The sequence below is a fragment of the Carcharodon carcharias genome, chromosome 11, assembly GCF_017639515.1.
Source record: "Carcharodon carcharias isolate sCarCar2 chromosome 11, sCarCar2.pri, whole genome shotgun sequence".
NCBI classification, from domain to species: Eukaryota; Metazoa; Chordata; class Chondrichthyes; order Lamniformes; family Lamnidae; genus Carcharodon; species Carcharodon carcharias.
In genome coordinates, this window is record NC_054477.1 from 149,049,550 (window position 1) to 149,071,233 (window position 21,684).

At 40.9% G+C, this 21,684-nt stretch overlaps 1 protein-coding gene across 16 annotated transcripts in view; it reads left to right on the forward strand.

Annotated features, from left to right (window-relative positions):
• mycbp2 (MYC binding protein 2) overlaps positions 1-21,684 on the forward strand; it is a 189,401-nt gene that overhangs the window by 74,892 nt on the left and 92,825 nt on the right. For all 16 annotated transcript variants that reach the window (XM_041198963.1, XM_041198964.1, XM_041198965.1 and 13 more), the window contains 14 exons: positions 776-857; positions 936-1,053; positions 1,819-2,023; positions 2,412-2,565; positions 4,419-4,591; positions 7,131-7,256; positions 7,369-7,496; positions 8,411-8,502; positions 10,563-10,697; positions 11,141-11,224; positions 11,359-11,455; positions 13,544-13,736; positions 14,749-15,023; positions 16,807-17,028. In XM_041198963.1, the coding sequence (XP_041054897.1) occupies positions 776-857; positions 936-1,053; positions 1,819-2,023; positions 2,412-2,565; positions 4,419-4,591; positions 7,131-7,256; positions 7,369-7,496; positions 8,411-8,502; positions 10,563-10,697; positions 11,141-11,224; positions 11,359-11,455; positions 13,544-13,736; positions 14,749-15,023; positions 16,807-17,028 (2,084 nt within the window). The remainder of the gene's footprint in view (positions 1-775; positions 858-935; positions 1,054-1,818; positions 2,024-2,411; positions 2,566-4,418; positions 4,592-7,130; positions 7,257-7,368; positions 7,497-8,410; positions 8,503-10,562; positions 10,698-11,140; positions 11,225-11,358; positions 11,456-13,543; positions 13,737-14,748; positions 15,024-16,806; positions 17,029-21,684) is intronic.

The window sequence follows — 21,684 nt, forward strand, 5'->3', positions numbered from 1 at the left end:
CCCTAGACACGACAGTTACAGTAGCTAATTTGTTGTAACTGAAATAATTATCTGTTTGTGAGTGATGGCATTTGAATTTCAAGTAATGTTCAAACAGGTCTATTTGGAACTTGAAAATTATTCTCCATTTTTTTTTCCTCACATCTTCCTCTCGTAAAGACATTGAATCTCCTGGGATATGGTTCCATAGGTTTTGGTCATCCTTTGCAACCCTTCCTATGTGATCATTATTCATAACTGAGCTTCCATGCATGTTAACTCTAATTGTTAATGGTGAACACCACTGCAATATCCTACCTTACCCTTGCCTGACCTCCATGCATATGTAAACATAACCGACAGTTTTTGCTGAATTGTGATAGGGAATTGAAAGGCTGGTAGTATTTTCTTCTTGCCTTTTCTCTCCCTGATCATCACCATCCTCCTTCCCCATCCCATGCCTGCTTCTAAAATACCAGGACACAGTGATGAATTGTGGCTTCAGGATAGACTAAGCATTTCATTTGCAGCCTTTTTGGGCTGTATGACTAAGCTACTGGCTGCCTAAACTCCTATGATCTTTCTTTGGGAAGACAAGTTTCTTTTTAATTGTAACCCAGTTAAGAAATTTTAATATCCAGTAATTGAGGAAAGTTTGTAAATTAACTGTTAGGTGAATATTTTGACTTGTGCTAGTCAATATAATTTGCATTTTTTCAGAGGAGTAAATGTTTATATGCTTCTGGTACTCAAATTATTACTCCAAGGGTTTTAATATTTTCCAAACAATCTACAGTGATTCTGATGGAGAATGGTGATGTGTATACATTTGGATATGGACAACACGGTCAACTTGGACATGGAGATGTAAATTCAAGGTAATAAATGAAACAGTGAAAGCTTTGCATTTGTGGGATTTATTTTTGTTACTTTACTAAATATATTTTTTGTTTCAGAGGGATGCCCACATTGGTACAGGCCTTACCAGCTCCTTGCACCCAAGTAACTGCAGGCAGTAACCACACAGCCCTACTGTTATCAGATGGACAAGTCTTCACATTTGGAAGCTTCTCTGTAAGGATATATGTCTTAGGATTTGCTTACTATTTTATGCAATATTTCAATAAATGGTGATATACAAAATTTAATTGTATAGATATATTTTCCATGAAATATAGCTGAAACAAAATAGAATGGTTTCGAAGCTGTACATAAATTTCTGCTATATAATATCGTACTATAGGTTATGGAATAAATCTAACAAGTAGATTTTTGATGCATTTCCTCCTCCTTGTCCTATTCTCAAGTGCAGGTTGTTATTACAGCCACAGCCTATGCGTCATTTAATGAATTACCCCTTTCTTGCCTAATGATCCTTAATATTACAATGTTATTTGTTTTCAAGATGAAGACTTGAATAGTCGTAACTGTGGCTTTTGAGTTATACCTTTTCATGCTAGATTACTTAGGATTCATCTGTATGTGAACAGTGTTTTGTTCTCAGACATCACTCATATTACTAAGCTTAAAATTGACCTGAGAAATAATTTCAGATGAAATGTATACATTTTGAATGTGTAAAGTGATGAATAAAATTGCACCGCATTGTTCTCAACCTCTGTGCTCTATTTAGTCCTGAATTGAATTTCTGACCCCATATTCTCTTCAGTACCAAGACTGTCTACCTCGGCCTCTATAATGTCATTGTGCAACTTGTGCATCAAAATTCGGACATAAGTGCCATGGGATGTTTTTTCAATTTAATGGAACTACATAAATGCAAGTCGTTAAGTTCATATTAGTGGCAGTGAAAATGAAATCCTTTTTTTCCTTTTGTAGAAAGGGCAACTTGGTAGACCAATTTTGGACATACCTTTCTGGAACACAAGACCATCCCCTATGCCAAATATAGGATCAAAGTATGGCCGGAAGGCTACCTGGATAGGTGCAAGTGGAGACCAGACCTTCCTCCGCATTGATGAAGCACTTATTAACTCTCATGTTTTATCAACTTCAGAAATCTTTGCCAGCAGAAGCATTATAGGCAAGACCGATTTTATATTTTGGTACTCGATTGTGTTGTGGATTTTCAAAACTATTAACAGAAGTGAATTCGTTATAACTTGCAACAAGGCTTCAAAATGTAGACTTCATCAAAGTACAACCTGATTAATATACCACAAAGCACAATTATTTCATTTTAAGTAGAATTAAATTGTACCATCAGGCATGCCAGAGATAAATTCACTGTACAGTGTGCTGTATTGAACCATATAGACTCGGAGTTAAGCTGTTAAGTTGCTGTAGAGGAGGGAAATATAGGAATGAGGTCTTGATTTCTAGTTTTATTAAAAATCTGAACATTTTTGAAGAGGTGTCAATGGTATGGCTAAATGTCTTATGGGAGTCTGATCTGTGGTTTATTCAAACAGGTTTGGTACCTGCATCCATAACTGAGCCACCACCCTTTAAATGCCTGTTAATCAATAAGCTGGATGGAAGCTGTAGGACCTTTAATGATTCAGAACAAGAAGACTTACGAGGATTTGGAGTTTGCTTGGACCCTGTGTATGATGTCATTTGGAGGTAATCTTGCAATCATTCCCTGCAGTAGAATTTTTGAGCACAAAGATACATTATTTTCCATCATGTTTTGGATTTTAAACTTGTAGATGCAAAAAGATAATGCCACGTTTGTGTTAACATGCAGAGATCTGAAATATGAGTATTTAAAGAACTAAGTTTAATTCATTTTTTTTATCCTGGGGAGCTTCAAATACCCTTTGCCTTACTCAATATTAACTTGTTGCCATATTTACTGAGCCCTACATTTTAAAGATTGTTTTCTACAGTTGCTTGCAAAAAATATGCACCGAAAACCAAAATTTTGAAGTTGCCCATGATTTTCTTGTTTTCAGTTCTATTGAATTTGAATATTGTACTTCAGAACGAAAAGCATGACGACTGACACTTAAATTATAGATTTATACATTTATTGAGCTACTGAATGCCTTTTAACATATGTTACAAAAAATACTTTAGGTTTGTTACAAAGAGTCAAATGCAGTTGTGGAAATTAGTTCATTTGCTTGTCACCTGTAGGACTTGTGTAATATCATTCTAAAAGTTATTTCAGTCTTTTTTATGTAAGGTTTTACAGTTCCGTTCAGAACTGTTGAACAGTGAAGTTTGGGGCTAGTCTTGCAGCCTGCACAATTGATTTGTTTGATTTTTTTTCTTTGCTTGAGCATATTGATGTATTAAATCTATAGTTGCAACTCATTGACACCTTCTCCAGCCCAATAGAAAGAAAACTAATTTACAATTGGATCAACATCTGGAATAGCTTAGAATTTTTTTTAGACATCTTATCCCTAGAGGAGTACACCTGCTGTACTGTTATAGCTTTGCTTGTGCTAATTAGAGGCTCTATTGCAGCTGTAGAGTCCTGAGGTTTCATTTCCTACCACGTTAAAGGTGATTTTTTTCCATTTCCCTGCAGTTCTATAGTTAAATCGGTTGAAAATCCTCGATTCTTACAAGTACAGAGAAACTAGAGCTAGGCATACTGTTAACTGGTTGCATGAGGCTAGCATTAATATTACTTACAAGTGCCCCAATGAGAATAAGATTTGCTCCTTTGCTTTGAATTTAAGTTAAACATTTCCATGATGAACACAAGACTGGACAGTGGATCATTAGCCTGTTTAAATTGTCTTCTATCACACCATCTTACTGAATTCCATGGCCTAACTCCACTCTTGTTGCTGTTCCCCTCTCCCCCAACAAGATTAGTTATCAATAATTACTGATCGGTGGCCTAGTCGCTCATTATCCTCCCTTGCTTTCATTTGAGACTTTTGTTTCCTTATTTTAGTAGGCCAGATGAGGGCTGTTAACTGACTCTTTAGGACCCATGTTGATCATCCAAATTTTATGGAGTCCTTAATTTGTTTCATTAAAAAATGATCAGTGTGCAGCAAATTTATTAGCAGATTTCTCAAGTGCATGAAGAGAATTACACTGTCGATGACCCTTGTCAGTTGCATTTCAAATGCTCAAATTGACAAATTCCTAAATTTATGAAACACGTCTGAATACTTATAGTTTATTAATGAAATGCTAATCCTGTAGTAAAGGTAGTTGGAACACTCGCTCAAGAGGCTTGGGTTAATTGAAATTCTAACGACTCATTTTGATTAAATTTTTGTTTGGTAAAGATGTTGAAGGATATATAACAATTGTGAATAAATTGAGTACATATCAACTATAATCTAAGTGAATGACAAACAGTCTTCAGCAGCTGAATGGCATGTTCCTATATGTAACACAGAAAAGAAATGGGGCATGTGATACTGAACAAAATTTGAATCACATTTAGCCTTAATTCATATGTCAGCATGCAAAATCTCAACAGTATCTGTTCTTTCTCTCCAAAGGTTCGTACCAGGTGCGAAAGAAGTTTGGTGTTACAATGCAGTTACAGCAGATGCCAGGCTTCCTGTAGCATCAGATATGCACGGCAGATGTAGTATACTGAGCCCTGAACTTGCTCTACCAGCAGGATCTAAAGCAAATACCACCAGGTCTCATGGGGCTTTGCACATTCTAGGTATGCTTTCTTGGATAATTATATGTGCAGACATTAATTCAGAAGCTCTGCAATGAGATGCATTCAATCAAAGATTTTTGCCAATTTCTTTTCTTGTTTAAGCACCAATCAGGTTATTGGGCACTGTTATGTACAACCTGACATGTGAGACGTTAATACAAAAAAGTAACAATCTTTAGTATGCGAGTCTCTATAATAAAGTTGCTGGGTTTACATGGGAAACTACCAGTATCATATGTTGAATTTGTTCGCCAGACTTGACAGCAACAATTTTAGTAAGGTGCTGAGTATTAAAATGGCATTTTTCATGGGAGTTCATGGGATTGCTTTTTAATTTAACTTAACTTTCTCCCTTTTAACAACATTGACTCACTTTGGAATACTGTTGGAGGCAGTAATTGTTCCTTGTCCAAATGAGCTTTCTTCTTGGTCCTTGACTCTTCATTTAAACCCCACCCCCCCAACCCCACCTTCACCCCCTGTGTTATTTAAAGCAAAGGGTCAGAATCCACATATATGAAGGTAGTGTCCCATTCAGTTCTGTCAAAGGGTCATGGGGACTTGAAACGTCAACTCTTTTCTTCTCCGCCGATGCTGCCAGACCTGCTGAGTTTTTCCAGGTAATTCTGTTTTTGTTTTGGATTTCCAGCATCCGCAGTTTTTTTGTTTTTATCCCATTCTAGTTTCCATTCCTACCATCAATTCTAAAATTGTTGCAATACTTTATTACTGCCTATATTCAAATCTTGGATTTCCTTTGCTTAGAAATCAGGACCATTCTGATCAGTTTCTGCCAGTGTTGATGTCCTTTTATTTTAGACTTCCACCAGGTCACTTGGGTTATTTCACAATATCATGTTGGACCTTGTGCTTCCTTCCTAAATTGGATTTCCTGTCAAGAGTACTGTCTGTTGTTCACTTATTTGCAAACTTATGAATGGGCCTAAGGCTGCCACTTGCAGTCCTGAAAAGTGCCCAGTCTACCACAGATTACCCTGGAAGGGTAAGGGATCTCAAAAATTTGAGCAACAGGTGAAGCCAGCCATTTCATGCTGCTACTTGCAGTAGCAACATGAGTGGTGTTCATCGCTAACAGGGTGCTCTTGTCAAGCCAAAAAGATGATGTTCTGCCTATCACACAAATGAGTAATATGGCATATGAATTTCAGTGCCGATGTGATGCTAGGTATGTAGGCCATATGTCCCAAAGACTGGCTGATCGTATCAAACAGCCTGCCCCCTTGGCTGTTCGCAACAGGCAAGGTACTGACCACATCCAACCAGCCCGTGCTTGCAAAACTGAAAACACAGCGTCCATCATTAGATGTGATTCTGCGATTGGACAACACTTGCTAAACAGTTCTGAGTGTGCTGAGAATTACGCTGACAACCAATTTAAGATTATCAATCGGTCTTGGAGTGTGACATACTTTTATGTGTGCTAGAAGCTACATTTATTAATGTGCAGAGCCCTCTTTGCAGATAGAACATGCACACCCATTGAAATAAAAACAGAAAATGCTGGTAAAATTCAGATCTAACAGCATCTGTGGAGAGAGAAACAGAGTTAACGTTTGGAGTCCATATGAGTCATATGGACACGAAGCATTAATTCTGTTTCTCTCTCCATGGATGCTACCAGACCTGCTGAGCTTTAACAACATTTTATGTTTTTATTTCAGATTTCCAGCATCTGCAGTATTTTGCTTTCATGTGCACACATTGTACCAGTTTCAATTGAACAAATTAGGCGACAGCCATTCTCTGGTTCATTCCCCAGGGCAATGCCCTGACCAGTTAGAGTTAGCCTGCCTGGTTTTAATTTAAACAAATATAAAAACAAAAAACTGCAGATGCTGGAAATCCAAAACAAAAACAGAATTACCTGGAAAAACTCAGCAGGTTTGGCAGCATCGGCGGAGAAGAACAAAGTTGACGCTTCGAGTCCTCATGAATCTTCAACAGAACAAATTTAAACAAAACTTGGCAGGCAGTTATCTAGAGTATTCTCCATGGCAACGCCTCTACTAATAGAGTCCACTTGCCAACCGATTAGCGCACTCTTTTCACGAAGTATAAATTGTTGTTGCCTTTACATTTGGTATTCCTGCAAATGTCCTGATGAGTGCAGGATGAAAAGATTTAATGTGTCCTATTTCAGCAATACTCAACATCTCAACGGCCAAATGACTACTTTTTCGTTTGCATGCCAGATTTGAGTGATGTTGAAATTTTTGACTTTTCAAAAAATATTTTTGAGCTTATTTTTCTTAGATTTTCATTCAGTGAAACTGGGTCCTTAACATCGATTTGTGAGCATATAGCTTACGTAAAGTGCCATAGCTTATGATTACTTAATTTAGGATTGTTATGAATGAATGGGTTCAAATTGTGCATTTTTGTGTAGAGGAAGTAAAAATGTAGTAGAACTATAATTATGTATCATCTGGACTAAACACTTTAGTATAATTCAGTCAGTGGGTGCAAAGTGTGAAGTATTTGGATTTTTCTGAATAATTCTTTTCCAATATTAAAACAGGTTGCTTGGATACATTGGCTGTTATGCAGGACCTGAAAATGGGAGTCACTAATACGGAGGAGGAGATCCAAGCAGTTACTAAAGTATATTCCAAAGAAGACTACAGTGTGGTTAATAGATTTGAAAGTAGGTGTTTATATGTGCAAGTACAAATACATTTACCTTATTTCATTAACTTGTTTTTGCTTTTGAGAAGCAATTTGTATTAACTATATTTGTATCTGCTGTTAATGTTTAGGTCATGGAGGTGGATGGGGGTATTCTGCTCATTCTGTGGAAGCCATTCGCTTTTGTGCAGACACAGATATATTACTGGGAGGTCTTGGTCTGTTTGGTGGCAGAGGTGAATACACAGCAAAAATAAAGGTGAATTAACCAGCAAAGAAAATTAAAAAATCATATTTCTTTGTAACAGGCTCATGTCAAGAATGTGATGGAATACTCTCCACTTGCCTGGATGAGTGCAGCTCTTATAACATTCAAGAAGCTCAGCACCATCCAGGACAAAGCTGCCAGCTTGATTGCTATCCCATCCATCACCTTAAACATTCATTCCCTCCACCACTGGCAAACAGTGGCAGCCATGTACACCATCTACAAGATGTACTGCAGCAACTTGCCAAGGCTCTTTTGATATCAAATTCGACCTCTACCTACTAGAAGGACAAGGGCAGCAGAAACATGGAAACACCACGATCTGCGAGTTTCCCTCCAAGTCGCACACCATCCCAACTTGGAACTATATTGCTGTTCCTTTGCTGCTGTTGGGTCAAAATCCTGGAACTCAAGGACCCCTCCCTAATGGCACTGTGGATGTACCTACACATTATCTGAAGTGATTCAAGAAGGTGGCACAGCACCACCTTCTCAAGGGCATTTATGGGCTATAAATGCTGCCCTTGCCAGTGGCACTGAACCCGTGAACAAACCAAAAAGTGCTTCAAGTGCATTCTATTCTTTGTCAGGAGCAGTAGATCTACATTCCCATTAAAAGGATAGCAACTAGACTAAATGTTGACATATAATACTAGTGGTGGGTTAGTACAAGTATAGATTGTACAACAGCAGAAAGTATTTTTTAATGTTCCTGGGGCAGTTTGGATTTTATTGGGTTATCTAAGGAAGTGAAACAAAATTGGGTCTAATTATGGTCTGTTCAAGCATGTCACATGGTAGCTTAACATAGAAACCACAATAATGTTTAGTTTTTTTTTAAGGAGTACAGCAGCCTAAACTGAAAATATGAAGTATACTTTGAAACTTTTTTTTTCTTAAACTAGCTGTTTGAGCTGGGACCTGATGGAGGGGATCATGAAACTGATGGTGACCTGCTGGCAGAAACTGATGTCCTGGCATATGACTGTGCTGCAAGGTGAATGTTTATCTATACTTACTGAACTTTTCATTCAGCAAACTAGCTTGATAACTAGTGACTTAATTCCCTTCAAGTATTTGAAATAGCATTAATTGGCTAGTGATGAGTTCACATATTGATATCGAAACGGAATTGACAGTGAGAGGTCCTAACCTGTTGTAAAGATGATGCAGTCTTTCACATTTTCTCTTTCTTACTGTATAATTTTTAAATGTATTGGTATCCAAATTGCAAAGAACAGAAAGTTTGGTCCAGCTAGTTGCATTAATCTTCCACTTGAACGTTAGTCCTAATCCCATGTGTCTGCTCTCTTTCCATATCCTGATATTTCCCATTTCCTTCAAATACCTAAATTCTTATATAATGACACAGTCTCTGCCTCAAGCATCAATTCTATTGCCTTGAATCTGTGTAAAATAAATAAATTCTCATCCATATCCTAAATCTCTTGCATTTAATCTTGAATCTTATCCTTCAACCCCTTAATTCCTGGAAACTGTTTCTATCTGTTCTGCCAATCCCTTTTATAATAAATACTTCTTCAAAATCATCCTTTAATCTCCACAGTTTTGATGTCTTCAGAACCAGAACCCCCAAATCCTTATGCTCTTTCACTTTATCCACTTTCCCTATTCAACATACATTTTGGTAAAATAAATTAATTATATTAGCTCATATTTATTGATGCTGAGTTCTATATGTTTTTGAGTATTCTGCCATATTATCCATATCCTTTTAAAACTTAATTTTCCACATAATTATTTACTTTGCCTCCTATTTACGGCATTCTGCACCACTCCCTCTAGCCCTATAACTAAATCATTATTTTACACAGTGAGCAGGGACAGTTTAATAAAATTTGTGTTTTATTGGACACTGGTAGTGATATTTTCACTGCTTTCTTCTCAATGATTGACTAATTGATTTACCAAATGCACTTTGTACTGCCCTCTTTCACAAATTTCAGTTGATGAAAAGCTCTGCAGCACCCATTGGCTCTGTTCTTACTGAGCTCCTTGTGTCCCAACAAGGTGGATCTCAAGATTCTTGTACTTGTTATCAACTTAAAATTAAATCTGAAATCGGGTTACAGCAAGGTACAAGATCCCCTGAGGCATAGACTAATTTTGATAGCTAAAATAAACGATGATTGCTCTCACCATACTGAGAACCAACCTGGTGAAAACTCTTAGAATCATGGGATGTTGCAACTTGCCTTTAGTTATCTAAAATTCAGAAACTTGACAAATCTAAAATAACAATAACAGAAACAATCTAGAAACATAAGAGCTACCTCTCTCCCTTTGCGTGAAGTACGCTGGCATTTTATATTGAGTACTATTTAAAAGGTAATTGTAATATTTAGTGATAATTGATAAAGAATGCATTGTATCTCGAGAGCTTAGGGACATTATCAATTTGAGCATAACAAAATGCTTATATACTTAGTTTATAGTTTGGTTAAATGGATAACTTATTTTCTGAGTAAACATTCCCCTTTAACATTTAGCAGATCTGTCATGCACTTATGATGTTTTCCAAACTATTCATCTTAGATTTCAAGAGCTTGATGTTGAGCTGAAAAACCTGTAGTATCTTTAAAATATTAAATCTTGTGTAATTTCCTGTCAGTTTTGTTGCTATGATAGATTTGTCCACCTTTAGTAATTCAAGCTCCCCATATAAATGTGCTATCCGTAATTGTTCTTGCCAGTAATACCACTAAAGCACTTCAGTTTTGCATGTCAGCTCTCCCAATATATATTGCAGAGAGATTCTTGATATTACCAATTTTGCTTTCCTGCTTCTCAAATTGCTGTGTACTCTAATTACTTATGAATATAAAATAAAAAAAATGTTCAAAGTATGGAATGAATGAATGACCTTAAAATTGGGACTGTATCTGTGCAGCATTGTCCATTTATCCCCTCCCTGCTAACTCTGCTTAACCTGAAAGCTATATTCCTGTGCGCTTTGTCAGAGGAGATCAGCTAGTTAAACAAAGTAAAGAATATGTTTTATACTGAGTTCCGTTCACACGACTCCGTATTTTTCAGAGAGAAATATGCAATGATGTTTGATGAGCCCGTGGTGTTGCAGGCTGGTTGGTGGTATGTGGCTTGGGCTAGAGTTTCAGGGCCCAGTAGTGATTGTGGCTCCCATGGTCAGGCCTCCATCACCACTGATGATGGGTAAGATTATTTTTGTCTCACTTCTATTTGTTGGTAAATGTTTTCACTTTTCAAGAGACATGTCATTACAGTTTGCGTTCATTCTCTAAATTGAGCTCTCCAAGGTTCAGTATATTGCGGTCAGAATCAGAGTTAGACTTCCTCTACTTCACCCGAGTATACTTTGCTCCTTATGAATGTTTCCATTTTCCATGTCAGCCATCTTTTGCTCTTTAGTGAGTTAGTGCTATGGCCCAATTTCCAAATGAAAGCAAAGTTGAGACCACTCAAGTTCAAGCAGAGCACACCTTCAACAGAGAGAAGAGCCTTGCATCCTACATAATTTAGGCTGAATCTGAATTTGGGTCACAAAGATGAAGTAATAGCTTAGTTAATGAATGTGTTGCCAAAGTAGCAAATGGAAGCTGAATACAGTGTTTTAAATATACATGTTCTTGTTTCAGAGTTGTTTTCCAGTTTAAAAGTTCTAAGAAGTCTAACAATGGGACAGATGTAAATGCTGGCCAAATACCACAGTTGCTCTACAGGTTGGTTATTACAAATCAGTTTTGTTTAAATCATAACTTTTTGATTAAAGCATATCCCTTTTATCTTTATTGCAATTATAATTTGGCTGATTCATTTGCCAGAATTGCATTGAATTTAATTGTCTTGGGTGTAGGTTACCGTCAAATGATGGAAACTCTGGAAAAGGAAAGCAGCAACCCTGTGAGCCAGTGCATATTTTGAGACGATCTTTCGCGCGGACTGTCTCAGTGGTGAGTGAACAAGTTTGAAAAAAAAATTTCAGTCACTATATAGAATAGCACATAAGTGAATCCAAACACCTATCTATAAGTGATTTCTTAGTCATACATCAATTCAGAAATTTCAAGCTGCATTTTTGTTGTTTGAGTGGTTCAAGCAATTTTTTGTTGATAGAGTGGTAAAGTTATACAGCGCAGAAACAGGCCTTTCAGCCTATCGTGTCCATGCCGGCCATCAAGCCCCTATCTATTCTAATCCCATTTTCCAGCACTTGGCCCCTAGCCCTGTGGGCTATGGCGTTTCAAGTGCTCATCTAAGTACTTCTTAAATGGTGTGAGAATTCCTGCCTCTGCCACTCCCCTCAGGCAGCGTGTTCCAGAGGGACTGGGTGGGCTCCCCCTGGCCAGACCAAAGCAGTCACACTCTTGTTCCTTAAACAACACAGGCAGCAGCCCTGAAGGTGACGGTGCTGTGAGATGGGAGAATGGAGAGAGGCAAAAGTTCTTGCCTCTTCCCAACGCATGACAGTACTTCTGGAGCTCTTTAAACCTCCTCCTAACATCTCACAACTCTGGGGGCAAGAAAACTACAGAAAGAAGCCTTTCAGAGAGGGTCAGTGGGGAGGGGTGGCGGGGGGGGGGGGGGGGGGGGGGGGGAGGGTGGGGGGTGGGGGGGGGGGGTTGCGGGGTTGTGGGGGGGGCGATGAGCAGCAGAAGGATTAGAGAGAGGTTTTGGGGAGAGGGGGGGTTACATGCCTGTTATCTGCTTTTCCCCTCGGTTAGTGACTAGGCTGAGCTCTTGACTCAGCTCCGCTGAGGTTAATCAAAATTAAATTCTTTCAGGACTATTTGGTTGAAATTGATAGAATAAATATTGGGCCTTAACTTCTGATGGAGTGGCAGTTGAGTCAGATTTCCACTTCGCTTGAAAGTTCTTGCCTGGAAATCCAGGTGACCCTATCTTGCCCGACCTTCCAACACAGGCTGGGCGAGATCTGGGTCGTGCAGTGTGTCTCTGGAGCCTAAGCTCGAAAGACTGTGGAGTTGCAGGTAAGTAAACACAGTCCCCTTTTTAACGGCACTAGCTTCAATGAAACAGGTAGGTTTAAAGGTCTTTGACAAGGTAAGTGGGGGAGAGCAGAGAGTCAGGTCTGGTGGTTTTGGAAGGGGTGGGGTTGGGTGGATGCAGGTGGGTGTTTAACTCTGTCCCTCCACAGATGCTGTCAGACCTGTTGAGTTTTTCCAGTACTTTCTGTTTTCATTTCAGATTTCCAGCATCTGCAGTATTTTTTATTATTAAGTTGGATTAGTTTTTTTGTTGTGGGCCCAGTATTTGAAATGGAAACTTGAGATAAAGTATTTTTAAGGATTGAAAAAAATCTAAGGAATGAAGAACTTTATGGCCCCAAGCAAGTTAAATCTAGAATCCTTGAATTCTGGGCTCTGAGTTTAGATTTCTGCCACTCGACATTTGATCTACTTGCTCTCAAATTTGAATGGCTAGTGAACTGCTAATGGTGGACCCAACTTGCCTTGCTTGGCACATGAAAAGGGAGTTTTCAAGCCCCTTCTCTCCATTCTGCAACAAGTCCTCCCCCCACCCTGCATTGCTGAAAATCATTGAATCCACCCTTTCACTTTATCTCCAAAACAAAATCAGAGTTTATTTTAATATTTGTGGAAAACATATTTAGGAGCTACTCCATTTAGGGTGAAAGTAGGAAGTGCAACTTTGATATAGATTTACAATGAAAAGGCATATTTTGGAGCAGAATTAATAATGAATGTTTGTCCTTCAAAATCTCAGCCCCTCAAAGGTCTGAAATCTATTGCAACAAAATTCTTGAGATCGTTAGCTAAAGGGAGGCTTGCTAGAAAATACTCCAATATCTGTTTCATTCATTCATTTTATCATTTGTATGTTTAATTGAGTATTCACTTGGAAAAGTAAAATGTTGGCGACATGACATTGTTAAATGTATTATAAATTCTTTCTAAAAATAAAATTTTTACGTGCATGCAGAACCAGGTTCATGTAAAACTATGCTTACAATACACAACCATTTTATTAAATCTTTTATTAATCAATCCTAAATGTAGGAATGTTTTGAATCATTGCTGAGCATTCTACAATGGAGTTGGACAACCTTGGTATTGGGAGTGGAAGAGCTGCAGGGCTTAAAAGGCTTTCAATATACAGCCACTCTGCTGGACTTGGAACGACTAAAATTTGTTGGTACTTGTTGCCTGCGACTGTTGCGTGTCTACATCTGTGAGATATACCCGATATCAGGTACTGTCAGCCCAGAAAATCTCAAAATTGATGACGTTCTAATTTTAGTAACACAATTGATATTTTAATTGATCAGGATGTAGTCTTTACTACGTTAGGTGGATCTCAGAACAGCAATTGTATAGTGAAGGCCTTGTGTCTGATCAACCTTGGATTCGAAGAGTGCATTCATTCAGTCCATTTGAGGATCATGTTTGTATGTAGCAGTTGACTATGTTTAAACAAAAAGTAATAAATGAGTTAATTCTGATAAGCAGTAGGATACAGCCTGCCATAAACATGAACTTGGTTCTAAGATCTGTTTGGTTAAAGTGGTCCAAAACATTAAATTGTTGGATGGAAGTACTGTTTGAAATAATGGCTGTCTCCTTTTTTTAGATAAGCCATGCCATTAAGATGAAATGTTTTGGCTGGGAATTTCTGCTTCTATGTTAGACATGCCATAAATTTCTTCCTTTCAAAGAAAATGGGTGATAGGTCACTATCTGACCTTCACTTCTTTACTGTATGTGCACTTTTTTTTTAAACAATGGGCACTCTAACCTTGAGTTTGAACTTTTTTTCTTGAGTTTTACATATTTATTTTCTACTATCTCCTTTCATTTTTCTCCCAATTTTGTACAGCAGCTGCTTCACCTCCTTGATGACTCAAGATTCCTATACCATTTGTCAGAGGGGCAGTGTCTTCACTCTGCAGTTAACTGAACAATTGGTGGTGTTGGTGTGAGAGTGAAAGACATTAGTAACTGGCAGTTCTTCATTCAAAACTGTGGCTCTGGTGCTTTGTTTTATTTATAACAAATTTCAAATAATACATAGACCAGGTTTGCTACAGAGTTTTAAAGAAATTATGTTTGCAATGTAATAGTATTTCGAATCACTGATTTAACAGTTTGTATACATTTAAGCATGCATTCAACATTCCCCAGTTCAGCAAAAGTGGCCATGACAATTTAGATTCGATGGCAGCTATATTAGAATATAGTGATTTGCTTTTTATTCTGATTTGCAGCTGGTGCTAAAGCAGTGGTGGAGGAAACGAGCAAGCTGGCAGAATGTGTGGGAAAGACCCGATCTCTCCTGAGAAAAATTTTATCAGAAGGAATTGATCATTGCATGCTGAGGCTTGATAATGATCCTCATGGCTACCATTCACAACCTAAGACTCTGTTGGAAGCAGTTCTTCAGGAATGCCACAACACATTTACAGCCTGCTTTCATTCGTTTTATCCTACCCCTGGATTGCAGTGGGCTTGTCTTTGTGACCTGCTTAATTGCCTCGATCAGGTAAGTTACAGAGAAGATTATTATTTTGCTAATGTTTTGATAGAAGTTTAATTCTTATGGCTTTAATTCTGACTGAATTTGATAAAATATCAGGTTTATTTTTACTGGAATAAAATCTGATGATTTTCTGTTATGCTAAAAGCTAAATTTAATGAGCCTCTTGCAATGGAGACTTTCATTATGATTTTGTATGTGTGTGTGTGTCTGGTCATAAATTTTAATTTTGATTGTAAATCTTTCTATCACTAGTGTCACAGTTTTTGCATTGAAGTAAATTTATACATAACCAGTGGCAGAAAACTCTTGAAATTGGATCCTTACCTCTGAAATGCTCTAAACTAAACTAAGTGGTGTGAGATAGCCAGTTATGGGAAGCCTTGTATTTGTGCTTGACATCATGTGGAGCATAACTGTAGTCCCAACAGATTTTTAAAAAATTTTGCCAGATCTCATGGGTATTCTGTAAGCCTTGTCATTGAGTCTTCAATGTTATGAGAAAGTGGATGCATCCACTTGTACTTGAATAACAAAACGAAGCACTTGTTATAGAATTGCGCTCTCCAGTAGTAAGGCAGAGTGCAATTTGCAGCCCACAGTATAGTTTTTGTTTTACCAGCTGCTGCAGGCTGGACAGTAACTATCTCAAACTGCTTGTGTGGTACAAGTGGAATCCAATAAATGGCAACTGAAGGGTGAAGAGGGAATAGTAATTTCTTCACCCATTTTTGAAAATGGCTACGCTATCACAACAGTTTTGCAATTTGTAGTTGGTACAAGAAGATTTGTGCACTGAATTCAGAAGGGACCAGTAACACTTTGAGACTTTAAAAAATTAAATTAAAACATTTATTGACAAAAAAAAATAATTCAAACACATACATAATATTGCAGTTACTTGATGTTACAGCGCATCCCAAAATTCCTAATTGACCTGACTCCCAACTACACACACCCTTTAAGGCAGCAGTCCAAAATAGATTTAAAATTTGAACAGGCAATCCAGCAAGGTTACCACAGCACCCACTTGACACTGGAATTCCAATTTTTAGTACAACTTTAGTTACTGGAGCAGCACTTCTTGTTCAGGGTGGCTAGAGGCTTTTTCCCAAGTCTGTTTCACACAGTGTACTTTTGAAGATTTTGCACAGACACACCCACATAGCCATCTATCCTTTATATATGTTTCTCTTTTAACGTGTAAAATCCCATTGTTCTACATGTCTTTGGAAACTTACTTTTCCCATAACATAAAAATCTTTCATGTTGTCAATATGGCATTTTCCTTGAAGAATAAACGTATTGCTTTGCCTCATTTATCTTGTTAGTTGTAAACATTACACCATCCCTTTGGAAATCAAACAACCCCTTCACTTATCTAAAGATGCAAATTTCATTCATACCCTGTGTGTGGAACCCTCATCCTAGCTTATCCATCTCCATTTCAAAAGTCTGTTTCACACCTAACTCTCTTGATAGTATCAACCTTGTAGTCGTAGCACTTCTAGTCTAATTAAATTAGTCACACAGAACCGTCCACACTCACACCCATAAGCCTACAATAATATAGTTTTGTGACAAGCTGTCAACCACACAGTCCTCTTTCCACGGCTCTCCTCCATTGACCAGCTGAGTGGGGCTGCCTTCAGATTAGTGAACAGTTGGATCATCGAAACTGATCTTAAATAAAACACCTGCAACCTTGTCTTCTGCAGTCTGGGAAATTTCCTGTATTTTTTTAAATAATTTTTTATGCTTGGCAATTTAATCTTTTTTTTCTTATTAGGATATACAGGAAGCCAACTTCAAGACATCTAGTAGTCGGTTACTTGCAGCAGTCATGTCTGCACTGTGCCACTCTTCAGTCAAGCTGACAACAATCCTTCCCATTGCCTATGATGGTGAGGTGCTGCTTCGGTCTTTGGTGAAGCAGAGTAGCACAGAGAATGAATCAGCTATGGTTCACAGATTTGCCCTATTAGTGGCTCATATGGAGAAGCTCAGCCAGGTGAGAACAGCCAGCATAAACTTTTGTCTTTTGTATTTGAGTTTCCCATTGTTTGAAGACTCCACAAACCAGTTGAATAGCACTATGTTAATACATAATTAAGTCTCCCTCCATTGACACCAACAAAAGAGTTACTGTAAATTAGTGGTGGATCATATTTCCTCCTTAATACACTATTGCAAAATTTACTGACATTGGTTGTCCAGTTGGATGAATAATGTGAAATTATAAAACTTGGGCAGAATTGTCCCAGATTTGCACTAAGTGCGGTAGAGGGTGGGAAAAAGGATGTTTTACCCACTGGCCGCAATGGTGGCTTTTCAAGCCCAAATTCCAATTCCTGGCACGCCCCGCCTCATTAATTGTGCATTCCCGGGAAACAAGTCGAGTTGCTGGTGGGGCGGCCTCTGATTCGCCCACCCCGCCATCACTTCAGGCCTTCATTAAACCAGTCACCATATTTAAAGGCCGCCCCTGCACAGAGCTAGCACCTCGAGCACCCAATGGCTGCAGTGGAGGCCTGCCGTGAAGTTCTCTACCTCTGCTGCGGGCGAAGACCAGCAAGCAAGACTACTAATGCAGCATGGGAGGCGGTGGCAGAAGTGGTCAGCGTTAACATCCTGTAAAAGATGATAGCCACCCAGTGCCGAAAGAGGATGAATCATCTCCTCCATTCCGTCAGGGTAAGTCACTCTTCTCATCACTCTTAACTCTCACACTCACAAACCCATCTCACATCTACAAAGATCTCACTCACTGCCAGTTCAAGGGACATCACCATTCACTCTCACATAACTTTATCTGCCCTGTGGATTGTGTCCTCATCCTGTCTATGGCACCACTCACCACTCACACATGCCTTGCATCCTTGTTATCTGGCCTAGCAGGCGCCCTGCATTCCTGCTTACACACTCTTCATCTCTATTCATGCAGGACAAGCTGGCACACAACAAATGGGAGAGGTCACAAACTGATGGAGGAATGCCTGATATCAAGGTCCTTTCAGACTTCGTAAACAGTCACCCAGTTGTCCAGTGACGTTCTGGGCCTTTCCTGTGCTGACACTGAGGTCAGTCGGTGGTGCTCAACCAAGTGAGGATCCAGCAGTGCAACATCATCAGACAACCATGTTGCAAGTCAGTTCCCCTGGAATTAAACGTCTGATGACCATGAAACCTCTGCCGATTGTTGTAAAAACCTACCTGGTTTACTAATGTCTTTTAGGGAAAGAAATCTGTCTTTACTTGGCCTGGCTTACACGTGACTCCACACCCACAGCAATGTGGTTGACTCTCAAATGCCCTGTGAACAAGAGCAATTAGGGATGGGCAATAAATGCTGGCCCAGCCAGTGACACATCTCATGAACGATTAAAAAAAAGTCCCTTGCCATGCACTAAATATTTTCCTTACTTTCGCAGGCACATCTGGGAAGCAGCCGAGGAGGTCCACGACCCAGGTCCTCGAGTAAAGCCCCGAAGACACCTTGGAAGAATAATCTGATGACACCCTAATTGAAGGCCGGTCACAGCCCTCATCCACACCTTCCAACAGTGCAGAGACACAGACCTTGGTGGGACTTAGTTCTAGAATAGCCTTGGGGCCACACTCTGGTGAGCACGTTGCATTGTCAGATCCACAGCAGGTGGCAGCAGGGACTTCCCAGATTTCCAGCACTTGGAGGACTGCTGGAGGCCAGAAATCTGCTGAGTCCGAATCAGTGAGGAGACTGAACCCGGTCATACCTCAGTTCCTGGAGCTGCAAAGACAAGCTTGGGAGCACCAGGAAGGGATGCCTGCTGCACTCCTCAGATTGCAAGGCACGATAGAGGAGCCTGTCTGCTTTCAGGCTGAGGTGATAGCTGGTATGCCAACACACTGAGGTCAACACTGGTAGGATGGCAGCCGCCATGGAGACCTTGGTCCAGGACATTGATCCTACACTGCTACGCAGGTTGAACTCCAATGCTGATGCCATAGTTGGCCTCTAAGATTGTCAACGCGAGAGGGATGCGGGGCAGTTTGATCTCACTCCAGCTTCCCCTTCTCGAGGAGTCAGCCTGAGGCCCCTGGACACCTATAGGAAGGAGGATCAGCAAGTGCGTACCCTGGGGCCATCCCACACAGGTGACTCGGGGAGTGTGCAGCCCATCCGAATCCTCTCTTCCTGTGGCCTCAGCAGCTCCAACTCCACAGGCCGAGGAGGGTGCCATTGCCACAGAGCAGGACCCCGAAAGCAGGTCCCCGGGCCCTCCAGGGGATGCCTTGTCAAAGTCATCATAGACGGGGCGTAGTAATCAGCAGGCTGCCTCAACCTCTGCTGTTAATGCCGGGGGAGCACCAAGATGCAGCAGCAGGTTTAGGAAGGTTAAGAAGATGTTGCACAGCCTGTGCACGGGCATCAATCACTTGTACATAAAGTTCACTATTGTAAATGAACTCCCAAGAATGTCTCCTTACCTGTGGCCCCTTGTTATAATGAGCAGTGTTCATGTCACTCAGATATGAAACCCTGGTTCCTGCACAGACAAAGGCAAGTATCTCAGTCCAGGATTTCTTCCCTGTGCTTTTGTGTAACTTTCCCAGCACACTGATGGTGCGCCTTCACAATCACTGAACACATCAGTCATGCCTGCACCTTGACAGGGCTTATCATTGATGCCAGAATGACCTGGGCCAGCGGCACAGAGCTCTGTCGTTTTCTCTGTGTGCTTTCATTACCTTTGAGGTGCAGCTGGATCTCATCATCATCTGTGTCCGGTGACAGTGTGGTCCTGAAGGGTTCAGCTCATGAAGGATCCCATAGGATCAGGAGAAGTTTTCCTGCTGCACCTCCATTATATGACCCTGTTCACAGAGTGCAAGCGAGCTGCCATCAGCTAGACAGGAGTCAGACATTCACACAAGCTATGTGAGGACCTATAGAGTGTCCACACTGCACTCATCATCTTCATCTTCCTGGAATGAAGGGACTACGGGCATCTGCTCGGTCTCTAAGACAGGAACCGTATCACAGAGGGTATGTGCGCTGCCATCAGCCAGACAGGAGTCAAACATTCACAGATACAGTGTGAGGATCTATGGAGCCTCCTCACTGCATGTCGCCATCATCCTCCACAAATCTAGTGGTTATGAGGGCCTTCTGACCACGCCTGCCTCACCTGGACAACTCAATGGCCTCATCATCATCATTGTCTCCTTCAAGGACCTCATCACACTCAACCCCATCAACATCGTCCTCATCTGAGGAGACATGCAGCACCGCTGCCTCCGCAGCCCCCCACCACCCCCCACCCCCCCTTGCCCCCGGTTGTGACCGGGTGCAGCATGCTGCTGCAGTGCATGACACCCTCTGTGAACTGTATTGCAGGGCTCCATCAGTCCAGGACCGGAACTTCATTTTCAGCACCCCAATGGCTTGTTCCGCCAAAGTGCGAGTTGCAGATGAGCCTTACTGTACCTTCTCTCTGCTGCACTCTGAGGCAGCCGCATGCGCATCATCAGCCACGTCCTCTGCAGGCAGCCCTTGTCCCTGAGGGGCCAACCCTGCAGCTTCTCTGGATCCTGGAAGATGTCAGGAATCTGAGACCCACTGAGATTGTAGGAATTTCGGGCATCCGGTAGGAATTGCACGCAGACCTGCAGGATGCGTTTGTGGCAGTTGCACACCAGCTGAACATTTAGCAAGTGGGAGCCTTTGCGATTGATGTAGTTGACTGCTTGTTGCAGTGGAGATCTAAGTGCCACATGAGTGCAGTTGATGGCACTTTGCACCTGTGAGAAGCTTGAGATCTGCGCTAATCCCAGTGCTCTTGCTTCCTGGCCTTCCTGATCCCAGACGAAATGCACAAAATCGTATGCCTTTGAATATGGCGTTTGTGACCTCCTGAATGCACGTGAGATTCCGCTGAGGTCACCTGTGGAGCACTGAAAGGAGTACAAGTGTAGAAATTGAGCACCGCGGTCACTTTCATGGCCACTGGCAGTACGTGCCCTCCATATCCCCCGGCACCAAATCATGCAGCAGATGGCTGCAGTTTCCTGCACATGTCAGCCTTTGGCGACACTAGTTCTCGGTTATCTGCATGAATGACAAGCGCCGCTTGTAGATCCTGGTTCTAGCTAGGCGCTGATTCGCGATGGCTCACTGTGGCCCCCAGCCGCCGCTCCTCCTTGAGAGTGCTGTTACATCCTCTGCCCAGCCAGACACCTCTGTTACTCTCTACTTCATCTCTGCTCCTTGTGAGCCATGAAGCATACAGCTAGGTCACCAGACTCTGTGCTCCTGATGTTGTACTCCTGCAGCTTTCGCAAGTTGCCCAGTCGTCCAGTTGTTCCGCAGTCCACAAAAACATTCATTAATTTGTAGTCTGTGCCCGAGGGGTGCAAAGTGCAGGAGCACTTGATCACACTTTTATGCCTCCTCTTTGCCTGAATGGTAGATAAGCTAGAGGCCCGAATCCAAATGTCGATGAAGTTGCGCCTGAACTGTCTCAGCTGCTGAAGAATGCTCACTTTTTCCTCCCACCCCCGCCCGTCCTCGCCCCGGGCATGTGCTTATGCACTACCATCAGACTGTGCTACCTTGCCCCTCCCAACTCGCCCCAACTGCATTGCAGCTGCCCTGGCACAGCACTGGCAGCCAACCAGGAAAATG